Source organism: Barbus barbus, assembly GCF_936440315.1.
Source record: "Barbus barbus genome assembly, chromosome: 4".
Taxonomy (NCBI): Eukaryota; Metazoa; Chordata; class Actinopteri; order Cypriniformes; family Cyprinidae; genus Barbus; species Barbus barbus.
In genome coordinates this window covers 3945028-3972793 of record NC_136732.1, presented here as the reverse complement: position 1 = coordinate 3972793, position 27766 = coordinate 3945028, and the positions used below count along the sequence as shown (strand labels likewise).

The window sequence follows — 27766 nt, the reverse complement described above, 5'->3', positions numbered from 1 at the left end:
TTGTTCCTTGTCAGTTTACTGTGCTATTTAGTGTACAACTGAGTCAAAAAGGCCTAGAGACCTTTAAAATTGTACACATCAGCTCACCTGAGACCCTTCAGGTTACAGTTACTGAAAGGGGTCATGAACTGAGAAATTAATTTCCCTTGATCTTTTGGCATGTAACAGGTCAACATACTATAAAAACATCCTGTAAGTTTCAGAACTAAAAACTTTCTTAGTTCAAAAACAGCTTTTATTTTCTCCAAACTCAGAAAATGACTCATTTTGGAATGTCACATTATGATAGTCTGCTGGAAAAGGTCAACACCTGTTTCTATATTATTACCTCTGTATCCCCGACCACTGACTCGCACATGTAATAGGAGTGGAAATACTAAAGAGAGGCAAACGCAGGGTTATAAGATGCTGTGTAGTGTAAGTTGTGAAAAATCACAGTCTTTGGATTGCCTTCCTTGTGATCCTAACATCGTATCTACAGCGGTCACGAACATTGTGGTATCACTAATCCATTTCTCTTTCATGTCAAAAACAGTGCCAGCACGTCAGAAACAGAACGACATCAGTTTATTCTCAGGGATTTGTCATGTCAATCCATTCCACATCCAGTGTAGTCGTATGTCGGGCCTCGGGGGTGGCCTTGGTACTGTTTTTAAAGACACTTTTCACTGTCATTCGCTATCTACTGGCTTATATAAACCCCTTTATAAACCCCATCACTATAGCTCTAATATATTGTCCTCCTCACCATAATAAGGACTTTTTAAGTGGACTTGCTGTATTAATGGAGTATTTGGTTACTAGGCATGAAAAAAAAATCGTTCATGTTTGCTGTGCTTCTAAACCATACTCTGCATAATTTGTTTAATTTGATTGAGTCTTTTGACTTTACTTTAGTGGGTTTCTGGTCTAATACCTATCCATAGTCATACCCTTGGTTTAATTTTAACCTATGGTTTTTCTATTTCAGACACTGAAATCAGTAGTGCATCTTTTTCTGATCACAGGCTAGTTCTTGTACTTTGTCCCTCTTAGAAGCCGAATCCTCAGAAATCCATTGCTGGCACGTTTGACTCATTCTCTTACTCAACATTCTAGGGAAGAATTTTCTGTAGTCTACCGTGAAGTCTTTAACTCATTGGAGTTGGAATCTACTCTGCTTAATCTGGACACTGATGCACATCTTAATCTTTTTAATTCTACCTGTGCCGACATCATGAATTCTATTGCCCCTTTGAAGTATAAAAATCATAAGCCTGTACCTGTGCCCTGGCACACTGAAAACTACACGTACTCTGAGACGGACTTGTAGACAGGCTGAAAGCAAATGGAAGAAGGACAGATTGCAGATTTCTTATGAGGTTTTGAGGAACTCCTATAACGTTTCAGAAAGCTGCAAAGGCTGCAAAATGCAAATATTTGTCTGAACTTATGACAAACAATTGTCACAAACCTCAAGTTCTTTTTTTCTACTATTAACTAAATTAAATCCCTCTGTGCATTCTTTTCTACAGCCATCTACTTCTCTCTGTAATGATTTTGGAAAGTTTTTATTTTGTTGTTGAGAAGATCACAACATTAAGATCCCAGCTATTTATTTCTGAAATGCTGGAAATTAAGTATTTAAAAGAACAATACTTCATATCTGCTCCACCACAGCAAGGGAGAGCAGAAAGAGAAGAAAAGCACGTAAACATTCAAAATGGGTCTTTATTATGGCAGCGGCAGGTATGCAATATAATTTTAAAATGTGTATTATAAACGGATATATATTGCGTATAATTATATACAACTATAGCGCTTATTTTCCTATTTTTAAACAGGAGATTTAAATAATCAAATAATAAATAGGACTATATATTATAAAATATGCTTGGAATAATAAGAACACATTTTACATAATAAGTGTTTTTAAAAACATTTTCCACAATAAAAACTATGTGACTGGCCACGTGAGCAGTGCATTCCCGGTGCGCAGGATCACAGAACTCACTCCTCCACGGTGAATAAATCTCCATCCGAATCCGAGGTGATATATACATGTATTTTTACAGACGTCCATATGAGAAACAATTACCGTCCGAATCGGGCTTATGATCACATGACTACTTTAAACAGCTCCATCAAGACTTTAGCCCCAAAGAGCACACATTTAGAAATATAATGATAAATTCTCATATGTTCTCGCCTCGTTTCTGTACAGAGGATGATTCTGTATTATATTAATGTTTCACTACTTTATGAGATATGAAGAGTTTTGAGTGCTCTCTCCCATCTCACTGCAATCACACATAGTGGGGCGGAAATGTCATCAAAATGATGTTAAAAAAATATAAATAGCCATTTAATGAGTTTCTGTTTTTAATAACATATATGCTATAGCAGGGGTTCCCAAACTCATTCCTTGAACCATTTTGCATGTCTCCTTTATCAATCACACCTGATTCAACTCATCAGCTCATTAGTAGCAACTCCAAGACTTGAAATAGGTGTCAGACAAAGGAGACATGCAAAATGTGCAGTGTTGGGGAGGCTCCAGGAATGTGTTTGAGAACCCCTGTGCTATAGGACAGGGATCCTCAAATCTTGCTCGTGAGATCCACTTTCCTGCAGAGTTTAACTCCAACCCTGATCAAACACACCTACCTGTGATTTTCTAATGATCCTGAAGACATTGATCAGCATGCTCAGGTGTGTTTGATTAGGGTTAGAGCTAAACTCTGCAGGAAAGTGGATCTCACGAGCCAGATTTGAGGATCCCTGTTATAGGAGAATAATCCTGTTTTTCTGAATATCTGCACAAATCACAAATGTACAATAAACAAGTTACTGAGTAACTTTCAGACACAAATTTCCATTTTATAAATAGAACAAACAGCAGAACCGCTTTATCTCTGAGCAGCACAGTGTTTTGTTCCTCAGTGTTACACGGACCAGTAAATTATTCAAAGTACAGTCGTTTGCAAATGACTGTAGACAAACGAGCCCTGTAGACATTTACAAATGCATTTTAACATGTAGAAATGTAAATAAAAATAAATAAAAAAACACTTCAGTTTTTCCAATCTGCATGTGGATTTTCCAACAGACAACAAATATTTACTTTTCCTAGTTAATTCCCATTCAATAATGTTAGTATTAATGCATGTCAAACACTCACAGCAGTGTGTTGAGTTGACAGTGTTTATCCTGCAGTAGAGCAGCGATCTGATTCACTCGTGTGTCTCCTAGTTCATGTCCACTCAGATTCAGCTCTCTCAGGAGTAACGGGTTTTTACCCACAATGCCAGTCACATACTGACAGGCTTCATCTGCAGCAGGACCCAAAAACCTGCAGAAGAGAAGATGAAGCAGAATTCAATTCAGTTCTCACCTTTTATACAATGGACAACATAGAAAATATTGCTTAAAAGCACAAGGTTTTTTTTCTTTGTTAACTTTGATGCAGCAACAGGTTGTTCAACATATCTTATAAGTATAAAAAGAAAAAGTTCTCCTACATATTTATTTTGTATTATTTGATCACGTCTCACCTCAGTGTCTTGAGTTGACAGTTTGGCTCCTGTAGTAAATCACTGAGCTGCTTCACTCCTGATTGTCCAGGATCATTTCCTGTGAGATCCAGCTCTATCAGGTGTGAAGGGTTTGATCTCAGAGCTGAAGCCAGAGCTTTATAACCTTCTTCAGTGATCCTGCAGTCTGAAAGCCTAGAACAGAAATTAAAATGTAACATTTGTGACGAGCGTCCCGATGATCTATCAGCGTTGCCCTGGAAACGGACGAGGAACACCTGCGCTCGCTCGTTATGGAGGAGGCGAGCGCACCTGTCCCCAATCTGGCCGCAGCCAGATAAGCTGTGTGAGCCTGACTCTCGAGGAGTCTCAGCTCCGAAGTGCACTAACCCTAATGCTCTGTATCATTCGTCTCTCTTTCAGACACGAGCCTCTGAACGACCCAGCCTACGCCGAAGACCGAGCCGGTCCTTCAAGCCACCGTCACGCACCAGAGAGCACGACACTCACCGCTAACCCTCTCTTCACCTACCCTGCGATCACCACGAATAAAATCCACCCTCCGGGGTATTCACCTGAGCTCTCCTTGTTGCGTGTTCCTTCCACCCCGTTACACTGGTGGAGAATGCGGGCAGATTAGTGGAAGATAACACCAACAAGCGATCTCCAACACCCACCTCACCTGGTTTTTTTTTTCTTCCCCTGTTTCCCTCAGGCGGCGCCTCCTCCCTGTGCCATGGAAGATCTTCTCCGGCAGCTCGCCGAGGTCAGCCTGCGCCAGCAGCAAATCGTGGAACATCTGGCTACCCGGCAGAGCCAGGCTGACCAGGAAATAGCGGGACTTCGCCTGGCCGCCCACCAGCATGTTCCGTTACCTGACCCACGGAAACAGGCAACGCAGCTGCTCACGAAGATGTCAGCCCAGGATGACGTCGAGGCGTACCTGCAACTTTTTGAAAGAACGGCCGTCTCAGAGGGTTGGGATCCCGACGACTGGGCGAGCGCGTTGGGTCCTCTCCTCACTGGCGAAGCTCAGCGCGCATACATTAGCCTCTCCCTCGAAGAGGGCAGCCGCTACGGGGATGTGAAGCGGGAAATCCTGTCTCGCGTTGGATTATCGCCGGTCTGCGCCGCCCAACAGTTCCAGGACTGGGTGTTTCAGCCCCGGGTTCCAGCTCGCACACAGGCGGCCGATCTAACGCGTCTCGCCCATCATTGGCTCATGAATGGCGACCCCACCGCTGCTCAGGTAACGGAACGAGTCGTCATCGATCGCCTCCTACGGGCCTTACCCCGGGGGTTCCGCCATGCCGTGGGAATGAGGAACCCCACTACCACCTTGGAGCTAGTCGAGGCGATCGAGCTGGCAGAGGCGGCCCAACGCCGAGATGCTGGGGAGCGAGGGCCGTTTTTTCCCCGGAGGGTGGTCCAGGGACAACGCGCGCCGGAGGGCACTGCGCGACCAATGAGCAGAGCGGCGGCCCCGGGGCCTCAGGATGAGTCCATGCCCACTGCGCCCCCGTCATCAAGATCACAGCCTTGGCTGGCAGGCTGTACTGTTCATCAAGAGCCACCGTTCGGCGCCCCAGAAGTGGACGTACGGGTCAACGGACGACCCCACAAGGCGTTGCTCGATACCGGCAGCTCCGTCAGCCTCATCCACCCCAGAGTGCTCCCACCCCGCAGCGAAACGAAGACTCTGCTTCCAATTGCCTGTGTACACGGGGATACCCGCGAGGTGCCCACGAGGCGCGTGACGATCTCCGCGGGACCCGGAGCCTGGCCCATCGAAGTGGGCATCGTATGGAAGCTGCCGGTGGACGTGCTGCTCGGAAGGGACTGGCCGGGGTTTGACGCCGTACTGGCCTCCGTTTCACGGCCTGCCAGCCCTGGGGGGGGGCCGCCGCGGCCGGCAGCAGCAACCTGGACCTCGTCGCCGCCCCGTTCTCGTGGCCACCGACAGTGGGAGAGAAGGTGAGTCCCCCTCCCATGATGCTAACCTTTTCTTTGATGTCTATCAACAGGTTCTGGGAGGGGGCTCCTTCGGTCGAGCACAACGGGAGGATGATCGGCTAAAGCATTGCTGGCAACAGGTGCGCGTACTGGAAGGGAAGGATTGCCAGCCGAAGCCACATCCCTCTCCCCACTTCATCGTAGAGAACGGTCTGCTCTATTGCGTCGCCCAGCGGAGGGGGGAGGAAAAGCGCCTGCTAGTGGTGCCCCGCTCCAAGACGGAAGCGATACTGCAGCTGGCTCATGCACACCCTACTGCGGGGCACCTCGGGGTGCAGAACACCACACAACGGATCCGCGACCGCTTCCACTGGCCTGGCTTGGAGGCAGAAGCGCGACGGTTTTGTCAGGCCTGTCCCACCTGCCAGAGAACGACCCCAAGATTACCTCCCCCCTCACCGCTCATTCCGCTGCCCATAATAGATGTGCCCTTCGAGCGCATCGGGATGGATCTGGTAGGGTTCTGTATCGGTTCTGTAATGACTTCAGGCGTCTGAATGAAGTGTCGGAGTTCGACGGCTACCCAATGCCCCGGGTGGATGAGCTACTGGACCGCCTTGGACGAGCCCGCTACATCTCCACTCTAGACCTCACGAAGGGGTATTGGCAGGTGCCCCTCACCGACGCGGCCAGAGCCAAAACAGCATTCTCGACCCCTAGTGGGCACTGGCAATATCGGACCCTTCCCTTCGGTCTGCACGGGGCACCGGCCACGTTTCAAAGGCTCATGGACATTATCCTTCGCCCACACCAGCAGTACGCCGCCGCCTACCTGGACGATGTGGTGATCCACTCGGAGCGTTGGGAGGACCATCTCGACCGTCTACGGAGGGTGCTGATGGAGCTGCGACGGGCCGGGCTCACCGCCAACCCTGCCAAATGTCATCTGGCACTATACGAGGCGAAGTACCTGGGATACCAGGTGGGGCGGGGAATCATCCGGCCCCAGGAAAAAAAGGTTGAGGCCGTCCGTACCGCCCCAAGACCCCGCACAAAGACCCAGGTACGAGCATTCTTAGGGTTGGCGGGGTATTATCGTTGTTTTATCCCCAACTTCTCTTCTCTAGCCGCCCCCCTGACAGACCTCACCAGGAAGGGGCAGCCTGAACGCGTCCGGTGGGGGTCCGAAGAGGAGGCATTCAGACGAATCCAGCGAGCTCTCACAGAAAAACCGATACTGCGTGCCCCCGACTTCGGCTGCCCCTTCCTGCTACAAACGGACGCGTCGGAGACGGGGTTGGAGCCGTCCTGTCCCAACTTCAGGAAGGTGAGGAACACCCCGTGCTATTTATCAGCAGGAAACTGACACCGGCCGAACGGAATTATGCGACGGTGGAGAGGGAAGCCCTGGCCATAAAGTGGGCGGTCCTGGAGTTGCGATACTACCTCCTTGGCCGTAGGTTCACCCTTTTTACCGACCACGCACCCTTACAATGGATGGCAAGGGCCAATGAAACCAACGCCAGGGTGACGCGGTGGTTCCTCGCAATCCAGGACTTCTGCTTTGAAGTTCGCCATCGGGCCGGGGCTCAGAACGCAAACGCCAACGGCCTCTCACGAATCTGCTCGGCTTATGCAGGTCTGTCAGGGGTCACTCCCCACCCATCCCCAAGGTCCCCCTTGCTATTACCTTGTCTTGTCTCCAGGCCCAGGTCAACGCTTAGGGGGGGGGGGGAGTGTGACGAGCGTCCCGATGATCTATCAGCGTTGCCCTGGAAACGGACGAGGAACACCTGCGCTCGCTCGTTATGGAGGAGGCGAGCGCACCTGTCCCCAATCTGGCCGCAGCCAGATAAGCTGTGTGAGCCTGACTCTCGAGGAGTCTCAGCTCCGAAGCGCACTAACCCTAATGCTCTGTATCATTCGTCTCTCTTTCAGACACGAGCCTCTGAACGACCCAGCCTACGCCGAAGACCGAGCCGGTCCTTCAAGCCACCGTCACGCACCAGAGAGCACGACACTCACCGCTAACCCTCTCTTCACCTACCCTGCGATCACCACGAATAAAATCCACCCTCCGGGGTATTCACCTGAGCTCTCCTTGTTGCGTGTTCCTTCCACTCCATTACACATTCAACAGATTAATGAGCTATTCCAGAAATAACCTTTACAATATTAATCTATAAAGTAAATTAGTTTTGTTCCTTGTCAGTTTACTGTGCTATTTAGTGTACAACTGAATCAAAAAGGCCTAGAGATCTTTAAAATTGTACACATCAGCTCACCTGAGAACCTTCAGGTTACAGTTACTGAAAGGGGTCATGAACTGAGAAATTAATTTCCCTTGATCTTTTGGCATGTAACAGGTCAACATACTATAAAAACATCCTGTAAGTTTCAGAACTAAAAACTTTCTTAGTTCAAAAACAGCTTTTATTTTCTCCAAACCCAGAAAATGACTCATTTTGGAATGTCACATTATGATAGTCTGCTGGAAAAGGTCAACACCTGTTTCTATATTACTACCTCTTTATCCCCGACCACTGACTCGCACATGTAATAGGAGTGGAAATACTAAAGAGAGGCAAACGCAGGGTTACAAGATGCTGTGTAGTGTAAGTTGTGAAAAGTCACAGTCTTTGGATTGCCTTCCTTGTGACCCTAACATCGCATCTACAGCGGTCATGAACATTGTGGTATCACTAATCCATTTCTCTTTCATGTCAGAAACAGAACAACATCAGTTTACTCTCAGGGATTTGTCATGTCAATCCATTCCACATCCAGTGTAGTCGTATGTCGGGCCTCGGGGGTGGCATTGCTACTGTTTTTAAAGACACTTTTCACTCTCGTTCTCTATCTACTGGCTTATATAAACCCCTTTATAAACCCCATCACTATAGCTCTAATATATTGTCCTCCTCACCATAATAAGGACTTTTTAAGTGGACTTGCTGTATTAATGGAGTATTTGGTTACTAGGCATGAAAAAAATCGTTCATGTTTGCTGTGCTTCTAAACCATACTCTGCATAATTTGTTTAATTTGATTGAGTCTTTTGACTTTACTTTAGTGGGTTTCTGGTCTAATACCTATCCATAGTCATACCCTTGATTTAATTTTAACCTATGGTTTTTCTATTTCAGACACTGAAATCAGTAGTGCATCTTTTTCTGATCACAGGCTGGTTCTTTGTACTGTCCCTCTTAGAAGCCGAATCCTCAGAAATCCATTGCTGGCACGTTTGACTCATTCTCTTACTCAGCATTCTAGGAAAGAATTTTCTGTAGTCTACCGTGAAGTCTTTAACTCATTGCAGTTGGAATCTACTCTGCTTAATCTGGACACTGATGCACATCTTAATCTTTTTAATTCTACCTGTGCCGACATCATGAATTCTATTGCCCCTTTGAAGTATAAAAATCATAAGCCTGTACCTGTGCCCTGGCACACTGAAACTACACGTACTCTGAGACGGACTTGTAGACAGGCTGAAAGCAAATGGAAGAAGGACAGATTGCAGATTTCTTATGAAGTTTTGAGGAACTCCTATAATGTTTCAGAAAGCTGCAAAGGCTGCAAAATGCAAATATTTGTCTGAACTTATCACAAACAATTGTCACAAACCTCAAGTTCTTTTTTTCTACTATTAACTACATTAAATCCCTCTTGTGCATTCTTTTCTACAACCATCTACAATGATTTTGGAAAGTTTTTATTTTGTTGTTGAGAAGATCACAACATTAAGATCCCAGCTGTCTAACTCAGTATACGTTTTGCATGATGTTCCATTATGTTCTTCTACTTATTCTGAGTTTGAACCTGTTGATTTAACCTCATGTAATTATTGGTCACCTAAAACCAACTAACTGTCCTCAGGATATTATTCCATCTCTTTTCCTTAGACCAGGGTTTCCCAAAGTGGGGTTCGCGAACCCCTGGTGGTTCGTGAGGGAATTGCAGGGGGTTCATGAGTTGGTACATGGTTAGGGTGACCACCCGTCCCGCTTTGCGTTGTAGGCCTACCGCTCAGCATTTTCACCCCTTGTCCCGCATGTCGCATATTCAGAAAATAACCCGTATTTTGATCAGTCTGTTGATTTTAAATTGTCATATTAAGAAAACGTACAGATGTTCTTTTGCCTTTTTAAGAAAGCTTTTTATTTATCCTTTTTGCGTCGTAGTTTTCATGCAAAGGACGTGCGGACCTCATCAAGTGATCTAGCACCACCGACAGAAATGTTCGAGCACACGGAAAAACACAATATTCTCCTTTCATTTTAACCAATTAAAAATAGATACAACTTTCTTCTTATTTTAATAGTTATTTTTATAGTTAATAATTTTAATGACAAATGTCCACAGGGCACTATAATGCGCGAGCACAACTCCCTCGCAGGTGGATTCTCTTCACTCTCACACAAAACGGACACACCTTCTCTCGCTTACTTGTGTACGCTCAGAAACATAAGCACATATGACAACGGATGTAAATCAGTATTTACATATCGTAACTGTAGTAAATGTATCTGTCTCACACGTGTCCCACATTGTCCCGCAAAATCACATCTGCTGTCTCTCAACAGATCTATTGCCAGGTGGTCACCCTATACAGTACATGGTATGCCTATGAGTGTATACCATTAGTGAATTAATAATAAAAAAAAATTATTAAAAAGGTTTTGCAAAGAAATGTAACAGGTTTATACAAATGTCATATAATTGTAAAATCTTAAATGTATAAAAATATATTATCTTTTTAGGAAACCCTTTATTAAAATAAATATTGTGGATTTTTTTTTATACATTATAAATTGTAGTAATAGGATTTTTTATCATTTGTATTAACAATAACAATAGTAACGATAGTATTACTTAAATATTACTGAAACTTTAAAACTGATAAAAATAAATGTTTTTAAAGTTACACATGCAAATGTGCCATTAAATTATTGAAATATTTGCTTAAAATCTCAGGGGGTACTAAAGTAAATAATTTAGGTCAAAGGGGTTTGGCTGACAAAAAAGTTTGAAATGTGCTTTACAAATTGTATTTTGTTGCATTGTAGTACTATGCAAAACATTATAAAGTAATTAAAAATGCAGTACATGATTTCAATTATACTAAAACTCTACAGGTGAGAAAGTCTTTCATCTAAATAAACAACCTCAAAATGGTTGAAAAACAAGAAAATTAAAGTTTTGAAATGGCCCAACATAAGTCGCAAACCACATTGAAATGCTGTGGTAGGACCTGGAATGTAGAGTTCATGCTGGAATTGAAGCCTACAACAGGGCTTCCCAAACCTGTCCTGGAGGACCCCTAGCCCTGCGCATTTTGTATGTCTCCCTTATCTAACACACCTGATTCAACTCATCAGCTCATTAGTAGAGGCTGCAAGACATGAATCGGGTGTTTCTGATAAGGGTGACATACAAAATGTGCAGGGCAGGGGGTCCTCCAGGACAGGTTTGGGATGCACAGGCCTACAAATTTCACTGAGCTGAAGCAGTTCTGTCCTCAATTCTGTGGCAAATTATCTAGGTCCATGTTAACAAATGGATCTGAATTCTAACCAAACACTTGGGACTGTCACAAAACTTACCTCAGTATCTCTAATTTGCAATTTATATTCTTCAGTCCAGTGCAGAGCAGCTTCACTCCTGAATCCTGCAGATCATTATTGCTCATGTTCAGCTCTTTCAGACTTGTATCTGATCCAAGAACTGTAGCCAGAGCTGGACAGCTTTTGTCTGTTAAGTCACAATCATTTAGCCTACAAGAGAAATAAGTCAAATCACAGAATTAGATACATGTAATATATTTGTTAAATACAAAAACTAAATTGATATCAATTATTTTTACATGAGCAGTACATGAGCATTATTATTTTTACATGAGCAGTAAATATACTGCATATATATTAGAATTTTATTGATTAAAATTTCCTAGATAAAACAAACTAGCATGCTTGAATAAAACCTAAAATATGTAAATGAATAATAATTTTTATATCATTAATGGCAATGAGTTATACATTTAAAAGTGCTGCTCTATTATCTTGATGAGTGTCTTGAGGTGGAAAATCTGGAGGTTAATAATTTATGCATTGAGGTTATGCAAGAGTATATCTCCTTTATACCAGAAGTTTAAGAAGCTGAACTGCATATTGGAGCAAAAATAACTATCTGACACAATGTGTTTTATAATAACATGATGTGCTTCTTCTGCAGCCAACTAAACAGCTTGTTTTGCTGAAAAGAGAAATTTCAACATAAAACACATGTGAATCTAATAAAAAACATTGCACTGTTTTAATTCCGAAGGACTGCCATTTTTGCAATTTTAACCCTAAAAGAGATATATACTGATAATTGGTATATGGTTAATAATTACTACAGATCAGGGGTGTCCAAACCTGCTATGTATCAATGTAGATAAATGCAATTTTAATATGAGAACAAAATATATGAAATAACTTACAGAGCTCTTTTAGAGGTTTTGATGACTGCCGATAGTCTAATGAGACACTCGTCTGATTTCTTGAATTTCTGAAGTTCAAACTCCTCCAGCTCCTCCTCTGATGTCAACAACACAAAGGCCAAAGCAGACCACTGGGCAGGTGAAAGATCAGCAGATGAGAGACTTCCTTTGCTAAGGTGGGTCTGAATCTCTTTCACCAGAGTTTGGTCGTTCAGTTCATTCAGACAGTAGAACAGATTGATGGATCTTTCTGGAGACATATTAGCTTCAAATTTCTGTTTTATGTACTGAACTATTTCCTTTTTGCTCTGGTCACTGGCGTCTTCCTGTGTCAACAGACCCTGTAAGAGTCGATGATTGGATTGGAGTGACAAACCAAGGAGGAATCGAAGAAAAAGATCCAGGTGTCCATTATCACTCTCTAGTGCCTTGTCCACTGCAGTCTTGAGCAAATCAATCATGTTTTCACTTTTGTTGTCCTGTTCTGTAGAGTCTTGATCAAACACATATTTCTTGTTGATGTCTAGAAACAGATGTGCATAAAGGGCTGCAATAAACTCTTGAATGCTCAAGTGAACGAAGCAGTACATGGTACCCAGAACGATCCCTGTTTCCTCCTTAAAGATCTGGGTACACATGCCTGAGTACACCGATGCCTTATAGACGTCAATACCACAGGCTTCCAGATCTGTGTCATAGAAGATCACATTGTTTCTTTCCAGCTGATGAAATGCCAGTTTCCCCAGTGAAAAGATGGCATCTTTATCCCAGGAAACATCTGGTGTATATACTCCATCATACTTTCGTCTGCTCTGCTGGATCTGAAATCTGAGGAAGTGTGTGTACATTTGTGTCAGAGTCTTGGGAGTGTCTTCAGTATTTGATTCCTGCAGTGTTTTGGAGGCATCATCATCCTGATTATTTTTCACATCATTATTTCTTTTCTCCTCTAAAATGTTCTGGAGAACAGTGGCTGAAATCCAGCAGAAGACTGGGATGTGGCACATGATAAAGAGACTCTTTGATTGTTTAACATGATCAATGATTTCTTTGGCCTGATTCTCATCCGTGAATCTTTTTCTGAAGTACTCCTCCTTTTGTGCATCATTGAATCCTCGTATCTCTGTCAGCCGGTCGATACAGTCAGGAGGAATCTTACTGGCAGCTGCTGGTCTGGTGGTGATCCAGATGAGAGCAGAAGGGAGCAGATTTCCCTTGATGAGGTTTGTTAGGAGAACGTCCAGAGAGGCTGGTGATGATACATCAGACCATGTGTCATTACCATTGAAGTTTAGAGGAAGACGAAATTCATCCAAACCATCAAGAATGAACAGGACGTTTTGGTTCCTTCTTGTAAGGTTCAGTCCTTTTGTCTCTGGGAAAAACTGAGTTATAAGGTCCATCAAACTTAGTTTTTCTTGCTCCTTTAAGTTCATCTCTCTAAATGGAAGAGGAAATATGAAGCGGATATCTTGATTTTCTTTTCCTTCGGCCCAATCCAGAACAAACTTCTGCACAGAGACTGATTTTCCGATGCCAGCAACTCCTTTTGTCAGTACAGTTCTGATCTGCTTTTCTTGTTCAGGTGCTTCAAATAATTTTTTGCACTCAACCTGTATCTCCTGTGATTCATGATGCCTGGAAGTAACTTCAATCTGTCTTACCTCATGTTCAGCATTGACCTGTTCACTACAACCCTGAGTGATATAGAGATCTGTGTAGATGTTATTCAGAAGTGTGGAGTCACCTTGCTTTGCAATTCCTTCAAACACACACTGATACTTCTTCTTTAAGCTACATTTTAGCTGATGAATGATGAACAGCTCATCTAAACAGAAACAAAAATACAGATATTTTTAATCTTATTTTCTCTCCTACATTTATAAATGACAATCTGACAGATGGTCATGAGTTTCTTACCTTCTAGAGTATCAGCAGCTTCATCTTGCTTCATCTCTCTCAGGAAGTAGAGCGTGAGATCAAGAGCTGCTTCTTTGATACTGGATCTATTCTCATTAAAATCTTTTACGAAGTTTTGCAAGTCCTCTTTTTGTAATATTTTCTTAAACTTTTCCAGTTCTTTCTTCAGAAATTTGATTATTTTGCTCTCAAGATCCTACAAAGACAGACAAAAAAAATCAATGACAGAAAAAAAACTCTTCATCTATATTTGGTCAAAATTATTTATTTAGTAATTAAAAATATTCATAATAAATAAAGCTGAGACAAACGTTAATTAGCTGTAAATATTATTAATAATAATAATAATAATAGGTTTTCATTCTTATTTTATGGGTTCTTAAAAAGAGAAATTAGACATAAATGTTCCGTCACACTCTTATTTCAATAACATATTTGTTTATAATTATTAAATATTCTTGAAAATGTGTTTTATTACCTGGAAGATCTGCAGGAGACTGTCTGTAAAATGCTTGTGGTTCCTGTGAGACTGTAAATCTGGATCTAATGTGTCATACTGAAGCCTGATAGTAAATAAAATAAATCAAAATACTGTGTTTTTAGGACAAATATGACCAAAATATCCTGTAAACGATTTTAGAAAAGAGAAAAACAATACTTTAATAAATTTTTGAACTATAAGTTTTATAATAATTATTCACTGATACACATTCTGACACAGTCTGTGTGTAAACAGAAATAAGAAACACATCAAATACCGTTTGGTTTGTGATGTTTCTTCACTGAAGTCTGGTGCTTCATGTTTTGACTGGTCACTCTTCACAGACACAGAGCTGGACACATGTGATCCTGATCTTACACTAATGACACAAAGAGAGAAGACTTCACTACAGGAGGTTCATCTGTGTTTTATATCGACACACTTTCTCTCATTACACACTAAAGGAAACCATTAAAAGCATCATATGACCCCTTTAAATTAAGTGTGCAGTCATGTTTTAATGTCTGAAAATAAGTGTAAACCAAAATCCCTGATGTGGAATAATTGAATTATCTACATACCCAGTGCTGAAGAGAGACTGTAAAGTGGGTTAAGATTGTAAATGATGATGCTGATTTTCAGATATTTATCATCTACTGGCTACTTTTAAATATTTTTTGTTATTTTTTAATGAGGAAGTTATGAAGCTCTGCAAAGCATTTGTAAATATAAAGTAAAGTTTGTGAAGGTTTAGTTTTTTACAGCAAACATGAGAAACTCCAGCAGTGTTTAAAATGATGAAAGCAGACTCAGTCTTACCTCTGTTTCTGTGACAGACTCATCTTTCCTCGCTCCTCTGACATACTGCAGCTAAACTGTCATTGATCAGCACTAATGAGACAACAATCTGCTGTTCAGTATGACCTGGAGATGATGGATATTAATCAGATCAATCAATATGTTGAGTTAGCAGAAACAGCAAAAAACACTAGAAAATAAAGCGAGTAACAAACAAATGCACTGCCATGTAGAATAACTAAATGATCTTGATGAGAAATGACTGGTTTAAAGATACTTTCGGTTTCGCATCACAGCAACAACAGCAAACAACAGAAGCGGAAATACAGAAACACCTCCAGAAACACATTCGCTTTCAATAACCCCTTTTTGAAAACTTACTTGCAGTCTTGTCCACTAAGAAGAGCATTTATAAGTATATGAAACGCTCACTGTTCTGTGCTTTAGGCCTGTAGCTTGATATCAATTAATTCTCATATCTCTCAGACGGATTGGATTAAATATACAAAAACAATGTCCGCGAGAGTTAAAATTAGTAGCGTCTGTGCTAAAGTTGTATCTATAAAAATGTTTTCTAGGACATGGCATGGATCAAATCCAACGAGCAACGCTTTCTCTTGGGATCTGTGTTTTACTTTCGTTTTTGTTTTATTCGTGGGTTTTTCTGGAGGGTTTCGGGCGAGCTGAAGTGACTGCCACCTGCTGCACTGGAGCGAGGATATTACAGCTATCGAGTAGGGTGAAGCTGCAGGCCCGGAGGCCCAACTGCATGCTCAGACCTGCACTCCCAGAACTATCGTTTTTTCAGACAGTGCCACCTGCTGTTTGGATGAACATTTGTTTTGTAGCGGTGTGTACAGTAATAATTTCCAACATTATACACTATAACTGCTAGCAAGTAGCAACATCGGACACGTGAGTAAGGTTATTAATTTTATTAAAGCGATTCCTGAAAATTACCAGGTTTTATGGCATAAATCAATGTGACATCTTATTACACCAACACACGAATAGCCTATTTTAGTATTTAATGATAGTTTAGATAGATAGTTCGACAAAATAAGCCGTGAATTGTATTCTCCCCAGTAATTTTCAAACACATGGTGTGTAACCTATTATTGCTAGCTTAGTCAGTATTTGATTTGATCAAAATTAGTGTCGAAAGATAGCATTATTTTATAATATTTACAGCTTGCTCTTATTTTCTGTGTTATTGCACCATTCTGGGATACTTAATATGTTTTCTAACTAAATAAAAAAAAAAAAAGTAAAAAAAGTAAAAATGTTAAAATAAAATGTATAATATATAATAAAATCATTATTTGTAACATATTTTAGTACTATGTAGGTCTACTGTACGTATTACTGTATTATTATTATTTCATACTAAGATTACTACTACATATACTATTAGTAGTAGTAGTATGTGTAAGAAAAATAATATTGCACGTTCTTTTTATTGTACTTTACAAATCTCAAGTGCTACCACAGACAATAATAGTAACACAATAACAGTGTAACAATTAGAAATAGGTTCTGTAATAATTACAAATAAGATCTTTGGAATAAAATGCGGCCTTGAGTTTATTTTCATCAAAATATCAAGTAATCTGCATAGAATTGACAATATGAGCTCTGTTGGGTTGTCTAAATAATTTGCGTGTGACTTGTATTTTTTCCCAGATGGTTTATTTGTACAGGCCATCATTCATGGCCTTTGTGAGCTGCAGGGCTTGTCTTGGCAAGAGGCTGAAGAGGTCTTCCTCCAGGGCCCCATTTATTACTCAAGGTATTTTTTAAATTTTTGTTTGTACAAAAACTGTTGGATTTTTGTGTTACACAACATTTCTGACAACAGCATTTATCTTTTCTTTTAGTGAACTTGAGGAATTTGACAGAATTGCTCGACAAATGAAAAATATCCCCAACAAGAATGTAAAGCATTTATTTTATTTGATGTTGTTTATTTTTATTTTAATCTGTGCTGACCAGCTGACCCCCATCTTCACACAGATCTTCAACAGTTCACTGGAGCTGTGTGAAGTCCCCTCATGCTTCAAACGCTCCACCATCATCCCCGCCCCAAAGAAACCCAAAATTACTGGACTTAATGACTACAGACCTGTGGCACTAACGTCTGTAGCCATGAAATCATTCGAAAGACTGGTTCTGGCTCATCTGAAGGACATCACTGGACCCTTACTGGACCCCCTGCAGTTTGCCTACAGAGCAAACAGGTCTGTGGATGATGCAGTCAACATGGGACTGCACTTCATCCTGCAGCATCTGGACAGACCAGGGACTTATGTGAGGATCCTGTTTGTAGACTTCAGCTCCGCTTTTAACACCATCATCACGGACACCCTTCAAAATAAACTAACTCAGCTCTCCGTCCCCACCTCCGTCTGCCAGTGGATCAACAGCTTCCTGACAGACAGACAGCAGTTAGTAAAGCTTGGTAAATTCACATCCAGCACTCGTACCATCAGCACTGGAGCTCCTCAGGGCTGTGTTCTCTCCCCACTGCTCTTCTCCCTCTACACCAACGACTGCACATCTAAAGACCCCTCTGTCAAGCTCCTGAAGTTTGCAGACGACACCACACTGATCGGCCTCATCCAGGACGGTGATGAGTCTGCTTACAGACAGGAGGTTAAGGAGCTGGCTGTCTGGTGCAGTCTTAACAACCTGGAGCTCAACACGCTCAAAACTGTGGAGATGATCGTGGACTTCAGGAGACCCCCCCCCCCCACCACCACCATCATGTACAGCACTGTGACTGCAGTTGAGTCATTCAGATTCCTGGGCACCACCATCTCCCAGGACCTGAAGTGGGACATTCACATTGAGTCCATTGTGAAAAAGGCTCAGCAGAGGTTGTACTTACTTCGCCAGCTGAGGAAGTTCAACCTGCCACAGGACTTACTGAAACAGTTCTACTCTGCCATCATTGAATCCATCCTCTGCACCTCAATAACTGTCTGGTTCAGCTCAGCCACCAAATCTGACCTCAGAAGACTACGGAGGGTAGTCCGGACTGCTGAGCGAATCAGTGGTACAACCCTCCCCACTCTCCAAGAACTGTACTTATCCAGAGTGAGCAAAAGGGCTGGCAAAATCACTCTGGACCCTCACATCCAGCTCACTCCCTCTTTGAACTGTTGCCATCTGGTCGACGCTACAGAGCTCTGAGAACCAGAACGACCAGACACAGGAACAGTTTCTTCCCTCAGGCAATCCATCTCATGAACACTTGACAATAAAACGCGGAACACACAACTCTATTATTTATTCACCACACTTGCTTACTTTTTTATCTAATTTTTTCATTTTAAATTTGCACATATCAGACCTGTACACACATAATTGACTATATTATATATTGTGTTTTTGCTGCTTTGTACATTGCCTATTTGGTCATTTGTATATTATTCTTTTATGATCTGTGTCCTGTCCTGTTGCTGTCTTTCTGTTGCACTGTGCAGCTTCTGTCACTATAACAAATTCCTTGTATGTGTAAACATACTTGGCCAATAAATCTCATTCTGATTCTGATGTTATTTAATATGTAATATATGCATTATTAACCCAATTATTTTTTTCACCATTTTTCTCTGCATTGTTTACAGGTCGATGACTTGTAGGACCTCATGAAAAACAATACAAAAATAAAGCACATATCCGGCATATTTCTTTTTCACAAGGAATATGCCGGATATGTGCGACAGGAAGCTGCAGCTTAATTAATTTATAGGGAAATACGTGAAGAAATAACGATAATTTAAAATCCATATTCTTTGATAATTGCTTTTCTTTCTACAAGAACGTTTAGCATGTTTAAACATTACATTATTTTGTAGATAATGGATCCATATCCCTTGTCCCAATTTCTGTCTTATATTAATATTTACAATGAGGCACCAACACTTTTTTTTTCTTTACTTGCAGAATAACACTGTGCTTTACATGGACATTAATATTACTTTAAATGATCAGGCAAAATATGACTTACAATCTTTACGGGAAACAAATGAGACCAGCACAATACACAAAGAAAAACAGGAACTTTTAACCGCGTAATACATCATGCACTTCTAACTCTGTTTGTCCAACTGTCTCTATTAGTTTGATCCTTCAGAGATAAATTTGATCTTACATACCTATACAAGTTATTTTGTAGAGAGCATATTAGACTTAAAAGTGTTCAACATTACAAGCTTGGTGATTGGATTAATGAATAAATGTACACATATAATATCTGACATGGAGCACGTTACTCCAAATAAAGTTATTTTTGTACTTCGACAGTGTACTGTACTAATTTCTCAAAAAAAATATTGCATTACTTAATGTTTCAAATGCATAAAATTATTTTTGGACTGACAATAAAATTTTAATGTTAAACTTGAGACGTTTTTGTCAAATTCGCCATTGTTTTACACAGACATGTTCTATCTATACAGTATTTAATGAAATTACAGTACATCCTACCTCTAATTAAATTACAGATTAAGAGCAATCACTTACCTTTTCAAGGTAAAATTAAAAAATTACACCCAAGACCTACCTGTCTATATAACTATACAACTTCCTGCAAAGTTCATCGCTGTTCGTATTTTATATCGTGAGATTTTGACCAAATGTATTAACAAGAGAAACAAGAGTTGTTTAACTTTTAGATACAGTACATTTTAATCATTTAAGTTTTATTTACCTGTATGTAAGCACAGTGCAGTGTTAATGTTCAAACTGTATTTACAATGTTTAAAGTGGCCAACAATAATAAATATTCTAATTAGGAATAAAACTGCCTCGTTTTGAACTGTGCATACCTGTAACTGAATAATTAGTCCTACTATGCTACTGTATTTTAATGTTGGTCATTATGGAGGTACTTGGAGAGCCAAATATTTTCTGAGGTGGTAGTTGGTGTAAAAAGTTTGAGAACCACTGATTTACAAAACATTACTATACATTCACAAATGATTAAGTAATATGCTAACGATTTACAAATCTGTCATAAGTTATCTTTAAAAAAATAGCATCATGAAATAATCAGATCCTTAATGGTTAAAAGTTACTAGTCAATATATTATTAATCACTTATAAATCATTGAAATGTCAACATTGTACTATTATCTCAATAAACATTAAAAATAATTTACAAAGCTTTCTGAATCCCCTAATCTAAGGTGTAAACTACTCATCACTTGTAACTTATTAAAGCGTTGGCCATTCTGCATATTAAGTACAGAAGTGTTAAAATGTAAACATTACATTTTGGGGAGAGAAAACATAAACACCCCAGCATGGTCATGATGTGGAATAACAAAAGTTACATAGCGGTTATCAAATTGATCAGAAAAATAATTAAAATGACTAGTTGCAGCTTAAACAAAACAAACTATTTACTGACCAATACGGGTGTAACGGTATACGTATTCATACCGAACCCGACACAAGCATTGACTCAAGCGGCCGCGTTCAGCTCTGGTTCCCGTGTCTGAGCCGTGACATGCCGCAGACTTCAGCAGAGTGAACACCATCACTCCTTCCCGTTTACTACTTGTTTTAACACGAGTAATCACTCAATCAGTGTTTCAACCGCGGAAAGACGCAAACAAAACAGCGTGGAAATAAAATCAAGTAACATTTAATTTACCTCAGCAAGTCATCAGTGTCCACAGCTCGTTAGCTCACTAGAAAAATGAAGTCTAGAGAGGAGCATTTCGCTAAATATTACACCTTATACTCATATTTTACTAAACCTGTTAGTCTTAATTAGTTAACCTATGTTTAAATGAATCTGTTATGAAACATGCTATGACAGCCAGTGTGTAATTGAATATATTTTAACAAATAGCCTAGAAATTAATATTTATAAGTTGATTTAAAAACTGCATTGTGTAATTTACATGTTTGCATACACTTTTTTTTTTTTTTAACTGAGCGTTGATCATCTATTTAAAAATATATAGCAATTAAATTTAAGTTTGGTTTAAGTTGCTAGGCCTAATTGTAACTTTATAATGTAAAAGGGCTCAGCTATTTTAAGCATAAGCTGAGGTCGATTTTTATCACTAAGAAAACAAACTATAACAATGCATTTAAAGAAAGAGCAACTTGTTCAGTAAACCACCATTTAAAATAAATTAATTAGTTTTCCCCTGCTGTACTGAAATCATACCAAACTGTGACGTTAAAACAGAGGTACGTACCGAACCATCATATTTGTGTACCGTTACACCCCTACTGACCAACAACAGAATCTTTAACAATTCATTACCTTGTCCGAGTGTGGTAACAGGTTCAATGGTGGAGGATGGAGGAGAGGGTCCTCACCAGGTCAGATTTCCACAGCTGGTGCACCCAAGGCAGCAGAATCATCAGACACATCACTCATGTATGAAAGAAATAGATGATGCATAGTAAAAGGAAAAATAAATAAATTCAACATCCAACTTGCCATCAGATCAACTGTAAATCTGAGCACAAGACTGTATTAACTGTTACAGCAATACAATTTTTGTTATGAAGCTATGGTAGTTTATGCATTTATATCCATACTAAATGTGTTTAGGTTACTATTTTTCATGAATTCCAGACATTTATAGAAAAGTTTTTTTTCTTACTGTGTAGTGAAGAGGCATTCATGGTTTTCCCTGTGGTTACCACAACCTACAAATGTATGGTACTATGGAATAACATGCCATTTTTAATGAGCGAATATAAAGAAAAGCAAAGGCTTATTTCATTTATTTAGATAGGGACAGTACAATAAACATGATTCCCATCAAAGACTGGAAAAAATGCACTGCACACTTTCCCTAGAAAGGCTTTTCTTATATATATATATATATATATATATATTAAAAACGTAACAAACGCTTCATATAACTTCACATTACAAACACAATACAAAAACACATGCACATAGCTTTATAGACTCTTCCAATCTTAATAATCAACTAGTACAGAACCAAATAAAAATTTTAAATATGGGTAGAAGTTTGGTTTAATTTGAGCCAACGCTTAACCTATGTAAAAGACTTAAAGACCCAACTCTTTTATCATTTTCATATAAAAATTAGGTTTTTAAACTTTTAACACCGATGTTGTTTATTTAAACAAATTTATATTTGCATTCCAACTGAACCCAAGCGGTTTACCATCAAATATCCATTTTCATGAAAAAAAATAAAATAATAATAATTACTATTGCCACTATGGCAAAACGATTCTTAAATTGTGTGGCACTGAAACATTCAGGGCAAGTGTAATGTGATACCCAGAGAGAAATTTATCAAATGTACAAATAATTATCATAATTTTTTTCTAAGATTGTTTGATGAATGAAATTTGAAATGCCTGTTAAAAATAACTACTACTGAACCAGGATATGAAGATAATAAAATCTTTTCAACATATGGCGATTAAATAAAATAAATTAATAATAATAAAAAAAAAACGGTGTTTAAAAAAAAAAAACCAACCCCAAACATGTTACATTTGCAAATACATACATGTAGCAAAGAAGTAGACCTTGACACTATGTCCTTGAGGTAAGATGGCCGCCGGGTGCGGGTGTGGTTCGTTGGGCTCCACACTTGCTCCTTTGTTTAACCTTTTTTTACAATTCCTCATCAACACTAAAGAAATTTTCGGCCAAGGATGGATCTTAAACGCTGGAAAGAGGGAAAATGAGTCTTGTTGCATGTGGATGCTTTGTTTGTGGTTCCTGATAAGTCCATGTGGTTTTGCTATCAGTGCTGCTGGATATGAAACACAGATTACACCTTCCAAACTCATGCCCATGCTTGATACACCAAGACTGAACTTTTTCACCCAAGGATACAACATTATTTACTCTATTTGCTGGCAAAGTAACCATCATCATCGTAAAGGAAAAGAAAGTCATCGGTATGTCAAGAGAAGCAAATGGTATAATGCACAGGTTCTACTGATTCTTCTCTTGCTTAGCGGCGATATACAGATGAACCCAGGACCATCAACAAATCAACATATAACTGAACCAGTAAGTGGATTGATTGAGTGTAATTCAAACTGGAGAGTGAACTGTGGGGAAGAGATCAGTGGACCTTCAGGGCACAAGCTGTTGGGTGTTTGGCCAAACTACCTTTGGATATCTTGCAGGAAGCATATATGTTTGAAACATCAGAGCTCTGTAGTAATCCTTTCCCTGATTCAGAGAACTTTGGTGAGTCTAAACAATTTCTTTTCCATAGACAAAATATGTTGTCTGGAGCAAAACAAACAGACGAACTACAAGTACTTCATGAAAACTTAAAGACGAAAGGAGCCATCAACCATGTTGCACAGAAACAGAAACAGTTTAAATTATTTCAGACTGTGAATCACGCCAGAGTGATCTGGGACTCAAAACTTAAACCAAAGGGTATTTTAGGGGGGCACCTGAATATCCGAAGTATTATATCCAAGAGGGACCAAATTGAACACCTGCTTATGAATTCAAACCTGGACTTCTTAGAGTTAAGTGAAACTTGGTTGTCTACCAGCATACATCATGCATGATTGATATTCCTGGTTATAGTTGTTATAGAAAGGATAGACCATCACGAAGAGGAGGGGGAGTAATGATTTATATTAAGGATACTTTTAAATGTGCTGAGGTACAACTAGATATTGTTGGATTAGAATGTTTGTCGTTAAATGTTATATTGTCCCCAAAAATGAATTTTAATCTTGTGATCTTGAATAATCCACCTTCATATGATATGTCTTTTTATAATAATTTGGAGGAAATGTTGAAATTTTTAAATGGGCATATTGAAACTGTTATATTTGGAGATTTTAACATAAATTGGTCAGACAAACATGGTAAGCAAAAATTGAAATCAATTATAGCAAAACACAAATTTAACCAGTTAATAAAAGGACCAACAAGAATAACTGTTACGGGGCTGACGAGACGTGAGACGTGCGGATCCATATGCAAAGCTTTATTAGAAAACATGGTCGGTAAACAGGCAGGGTCAGACAGTGGCAAACAGGTATGGCAAGGGCAAAACAGAGCAATCCGTGGAGCAAGCGTGGGTCAACGATCAGCGAACAGTATCCAAAGGGGCAAGGCAGAGAGATAATCCAGAGACGAGAGCAATAATCCAAACAGGGAGCGAACAGAATCCAAACGGCAGAGGCAAAGGGTAAATCCAGGAAACAAGAGCAGGGTCAAACACGGCAGGAAAACAAGGCAAGACTAAGACTATAAGAATGGCTCTGTAAAGTTGCTATCTCTAGATGAGTGATATACGCTAACAATACTCGGCCCTGAGCTAGAGCAAGTCCCAGGCTTAAATAGAGAGTGATGGTGATTGTGAAATGTGATCAGGTGTGGGCGAAATAGTGAACAGCTCTGCAAGTCGTCAGTGCAATGGATTATGGGAAATTGAGTCCAGTGTGCTGTGTAGTGTGAGTTACTGTGGTGAACAGGTGACCTCTGGTGGTGGTTAACCGGGAGGGCATGGACCAGATTCGTGACATAGCCCCCCCCCAAGGAGCGGCTTCCAGACGCACCTAAGCAATCCAGGAGGGCGGTGGAGCGGAGGCGGAACAGGGGGAGGGATGGAGGGCCAGGTCCTTGAGGAAGTGGGAAGACCGGGGAAAGAGGCAGAACCGGCAGAGCAGGACACCCCGGCGGAACCGGAGACCAGGACAGAGCAAGAGCCCACCAGGGCGGAGCAGATGACCACCAGACTCGAGCAGAAGACCCCCACGGCGGAGCAGACAACCACCAAACCAGAGCAGAAGACCCCCATGGCAGGGCAGACGACCACCTGACCCGGGCAGAAGACCCCCATGGCGGAGCAGACGACCACCAGACCCGAGCAGAAGACCACCACAGGGAGGCAGACAGGGCAGGAACCCATGACAGAGACTGGGATCTGGGGAGAACAAGGACAGACAACACAGAGAGAGCAGAGACAGACAACACTGGGAGAGTCTTCGTTGCAGGGCAGGACGGGACCAGAGCCCACCTGGGCGGAGCAGGAGACCCCCAGAGCCAGACAACTGACCACCACGGCGGAGTAGACGGAGCCGGAGCCCACCAGTGTGGCGTAGACAGGGCAGAGTATCTCCACGGCAGAGCGGACTGGTCAGGAAGCCATGACAGGATCAGGGATCTGGGGAGAACAGAGACAGACACCACAGAGAGAGTCCCCATGGTCACAGGAGCCGTGACCGAGCAGGTCGAGAGTTCCTGGACGGTCTCTATGGCTGTGGCAGGACAGGGCGAGAGCTCACAGACGGCCTCTTTAGCCGTGACAGGACAGGGCGAGAGCTCACAGACGGCCTCTTTAGCCGTGACAGGACAGTGCGAGAGCTCACAGACGGCCTCTTTAGCCGTGACAGGACAGGGCGAGAGCTCACAGACGGCCTCTTTAGCCGTGACAGGACAGGGCGAGAGCTCACAGACGGCCTCTTTAGCCGTGACAGGACAGGGCGAGAGCTCACAGACGGCCTCTTTAGCCGTGACAGGACAGGGCGTGAGTTCACAGACGGCCTCCTTGGCCGTGACAGGACAGGGCGTGAGCTCACAGACGGCCTCTTTGGCCGTGACAGGACAGACAGTGAGTTCAGGGGCGGCCTTCATGACCGTGACAGGGCAGACAGTGAGTTCAGAAACGGTCTCCGTGGCCGTGACAGGGCAGACAGTGAGTTCAGGAACGGCCTCCGTGGCCGTGACAGGGCAAACAGCGAGTTCAGGGACGGCCTCCGTGGCCGTGACAGGGCAAACAGCGAGTTCAGGGACGGCCTCCGTGGCCGTGACAGGGCAAACAGCGAGTTCATGAGTGGGCGCCACCACCTCGGGAGGTTCTGCAGCGGAAGCTGCCACCTCTGGTGGTTCTGCAGTGGACGCCGCCTCCTCTGGAGGTTCTGGGGCAGACTCGTGGACAGGAGAGGCCTCAGGAGCACAGTGTGCAGCCCACACACTCAAAATGGCAACCGCCATAACGGGAAGTACTGAGGTCAGGGGAACAGTCTCTGTAACAGACAGGGTTGAGGCCCTGGGAATGCCAGCTACTCGCACTGACATCAGTGGTGGGTCCATCACCCTTGATATCAGCACTCGAAGGACTGACCTTGAATCTGTGGTAACAGCCTCTGGCAGTTCGGCGGAGGCGTGAAGAGACTCGGGCTTGGCAGCGACGACGTGAGCAGACTCGGGCTTGGCAGCGACGACGTGAGCAGACTCGGGCTTGGCAGCGACGACGTGAGCAGACTCGGGCTTGGCAGCGACGACGTGAGCAGACTCGGGCTTGGCAGCGACGACGTGAGCAGACTCGGGCTTGGCAGCGACGACGTGAAGGGGTACTGTTGCTGCCGCCATTTTGTGAGTGAGTGCGGTGCCGCGTTCCTCCACGACACCCACAGTGAACGGAGAGCCCACACACAGCAAAGCATAGTCCATAAATTTACTGAGAGATGAACGGGGACCCTCGCGGATTAACTGAGACTTGAGCGGCTGATTAATGCCCTCACAAAAAAAAATCTATAAGTGCATAGTCCGGCAGATCAGAAACATGGGCGAGGTCTAAATACTCTTGTATATACTCCTCGAGCGGTCTCGAACCCTGCTCGAGGGTTAACAACAGTAGTGCAGTGTCCATACCTGGCCAATGTCTATTAGAAAAGCCGCTGGATCCTCTTTTGGCCGAGTATTCTGTTACGGGGCTGACGAGACGTGAGACGTGCGGATCCATATGTAAAGCTTTATTAGAAAACATGGTCGGTAAACAGGCAGGGTCAGACAGTGGCAAACAGGTATGGCAAGGGCAAGACAGAGCAATCCGTGGAGCAAGCGTGGGTCAACGATCAGCGAACAGTATCCAAAGGGGCAAGGCAGAGAGATAATCCAGAGACGAGAGCAATAATCCAAACAGGCACTTGCACTTTCCTGTACACTATTGGGGATGCGGAGAACTTGGCCAAAAGTGCTGTCTGTCGTGCCATTCGTAAAGTTTACCTGGCGCTAAAGCAGTTTTTAGTTGTTTTTGTAGTCTTTCCAAGCCACTTAAGACCCCAAGTTGTAAAACAGAGCTATTTCGTAATTGCAGGTACATTCTACTTATTAATGAAGATCGTATGAATATGACCACACTAGTAAATATAAATCGATTGTCCCCCAGGCTTCCCTAATGTGATTGGTGCCATAGACTGCACACACATTCATATCAAGGCCCCACCAGGCCCCAATGAAGGGGATTTTGTGAACCGAAAGGGGGTTCACAGCATAAATGTGCAGGTGAGTTACTATCACTATTCTTAATATTTTATATTGGTAATATATACAAATGTATTCCATAAGTATGCAGTTGATTGACTACCAAGTCTTAGATGGTGTGTGACTCTATGTGTCATATCACAAATGTGGAAGCCAAATGGCCAGGATCTGTGCATGACTCAAGAATTTTCAGAGAGTCACAGTTATGCACATTATTTGAACGTGGTAAGGATATTAATGTCATGCTCACTGTATTACACACACTTATTGTGGGCCTAACAGAACTGCATTTTACCATTGTACAGGTGATTACGATGGGATCCTGGTTGGAGACAGGGGCTATGCCTGTAGGC

The 27766-nt window shown here is 41.9% G+C and overlaps 2 protein-coding genes across 2 annotated transcripts in view; one reads left to right on the top strand and one right to left on the bottom strand.

Moving 5' to 3' along the window:
• The window catches only part of LOC306866567 (NACHT, LRR and PYD domains-containing protein 12-like), a 65728-nt gene extending 49926 nt beyond the window's left edge, over positions 1–15802 (bottom strand). Inside the window, exons 1-9 of the mRNA XM_079411829.1 lie at positions 15530–15802; positions 15170–15274; positions 14628–14729; positions 14348–14432; positions 13870–14065; positions 11950–13777; positions 11072–11242; positions 3534–3707; positions 3161–3331 (exon numbers count right to left, since the gene is read on the bottom strand). Of these exons, the coding sequence (XP_079267955.1) occupies positions 3161–3331; positions 3534–3707; positions 11072–11242; positions 11950–13777; positions 13870–14065; positions 14348–14432; positions 14628–14729; positions 15170–15213 (2771 nt within the window). The 5' untranslated portion in view covers positions 15214–15274; positions 15530–15802. The remainder of the gene's footprint in view (positions 1–3160; positions 3332–3533; positions 3708–11071; positions 11243–11949; positions 13778–13869; positions 14066–14347; positions 14433–14627; positions 14730–15169; positions 15275–15529) is intronic.
• Positions 1–27766, top strand: part of LOC306866526 (NACHT, LRR and PYD domains-containing protein 12-like) — a 422442-nt gene that overhangs the window by 287935 nt on the left and 106741 nt on the right. The window lies entirely within an intron of this gene.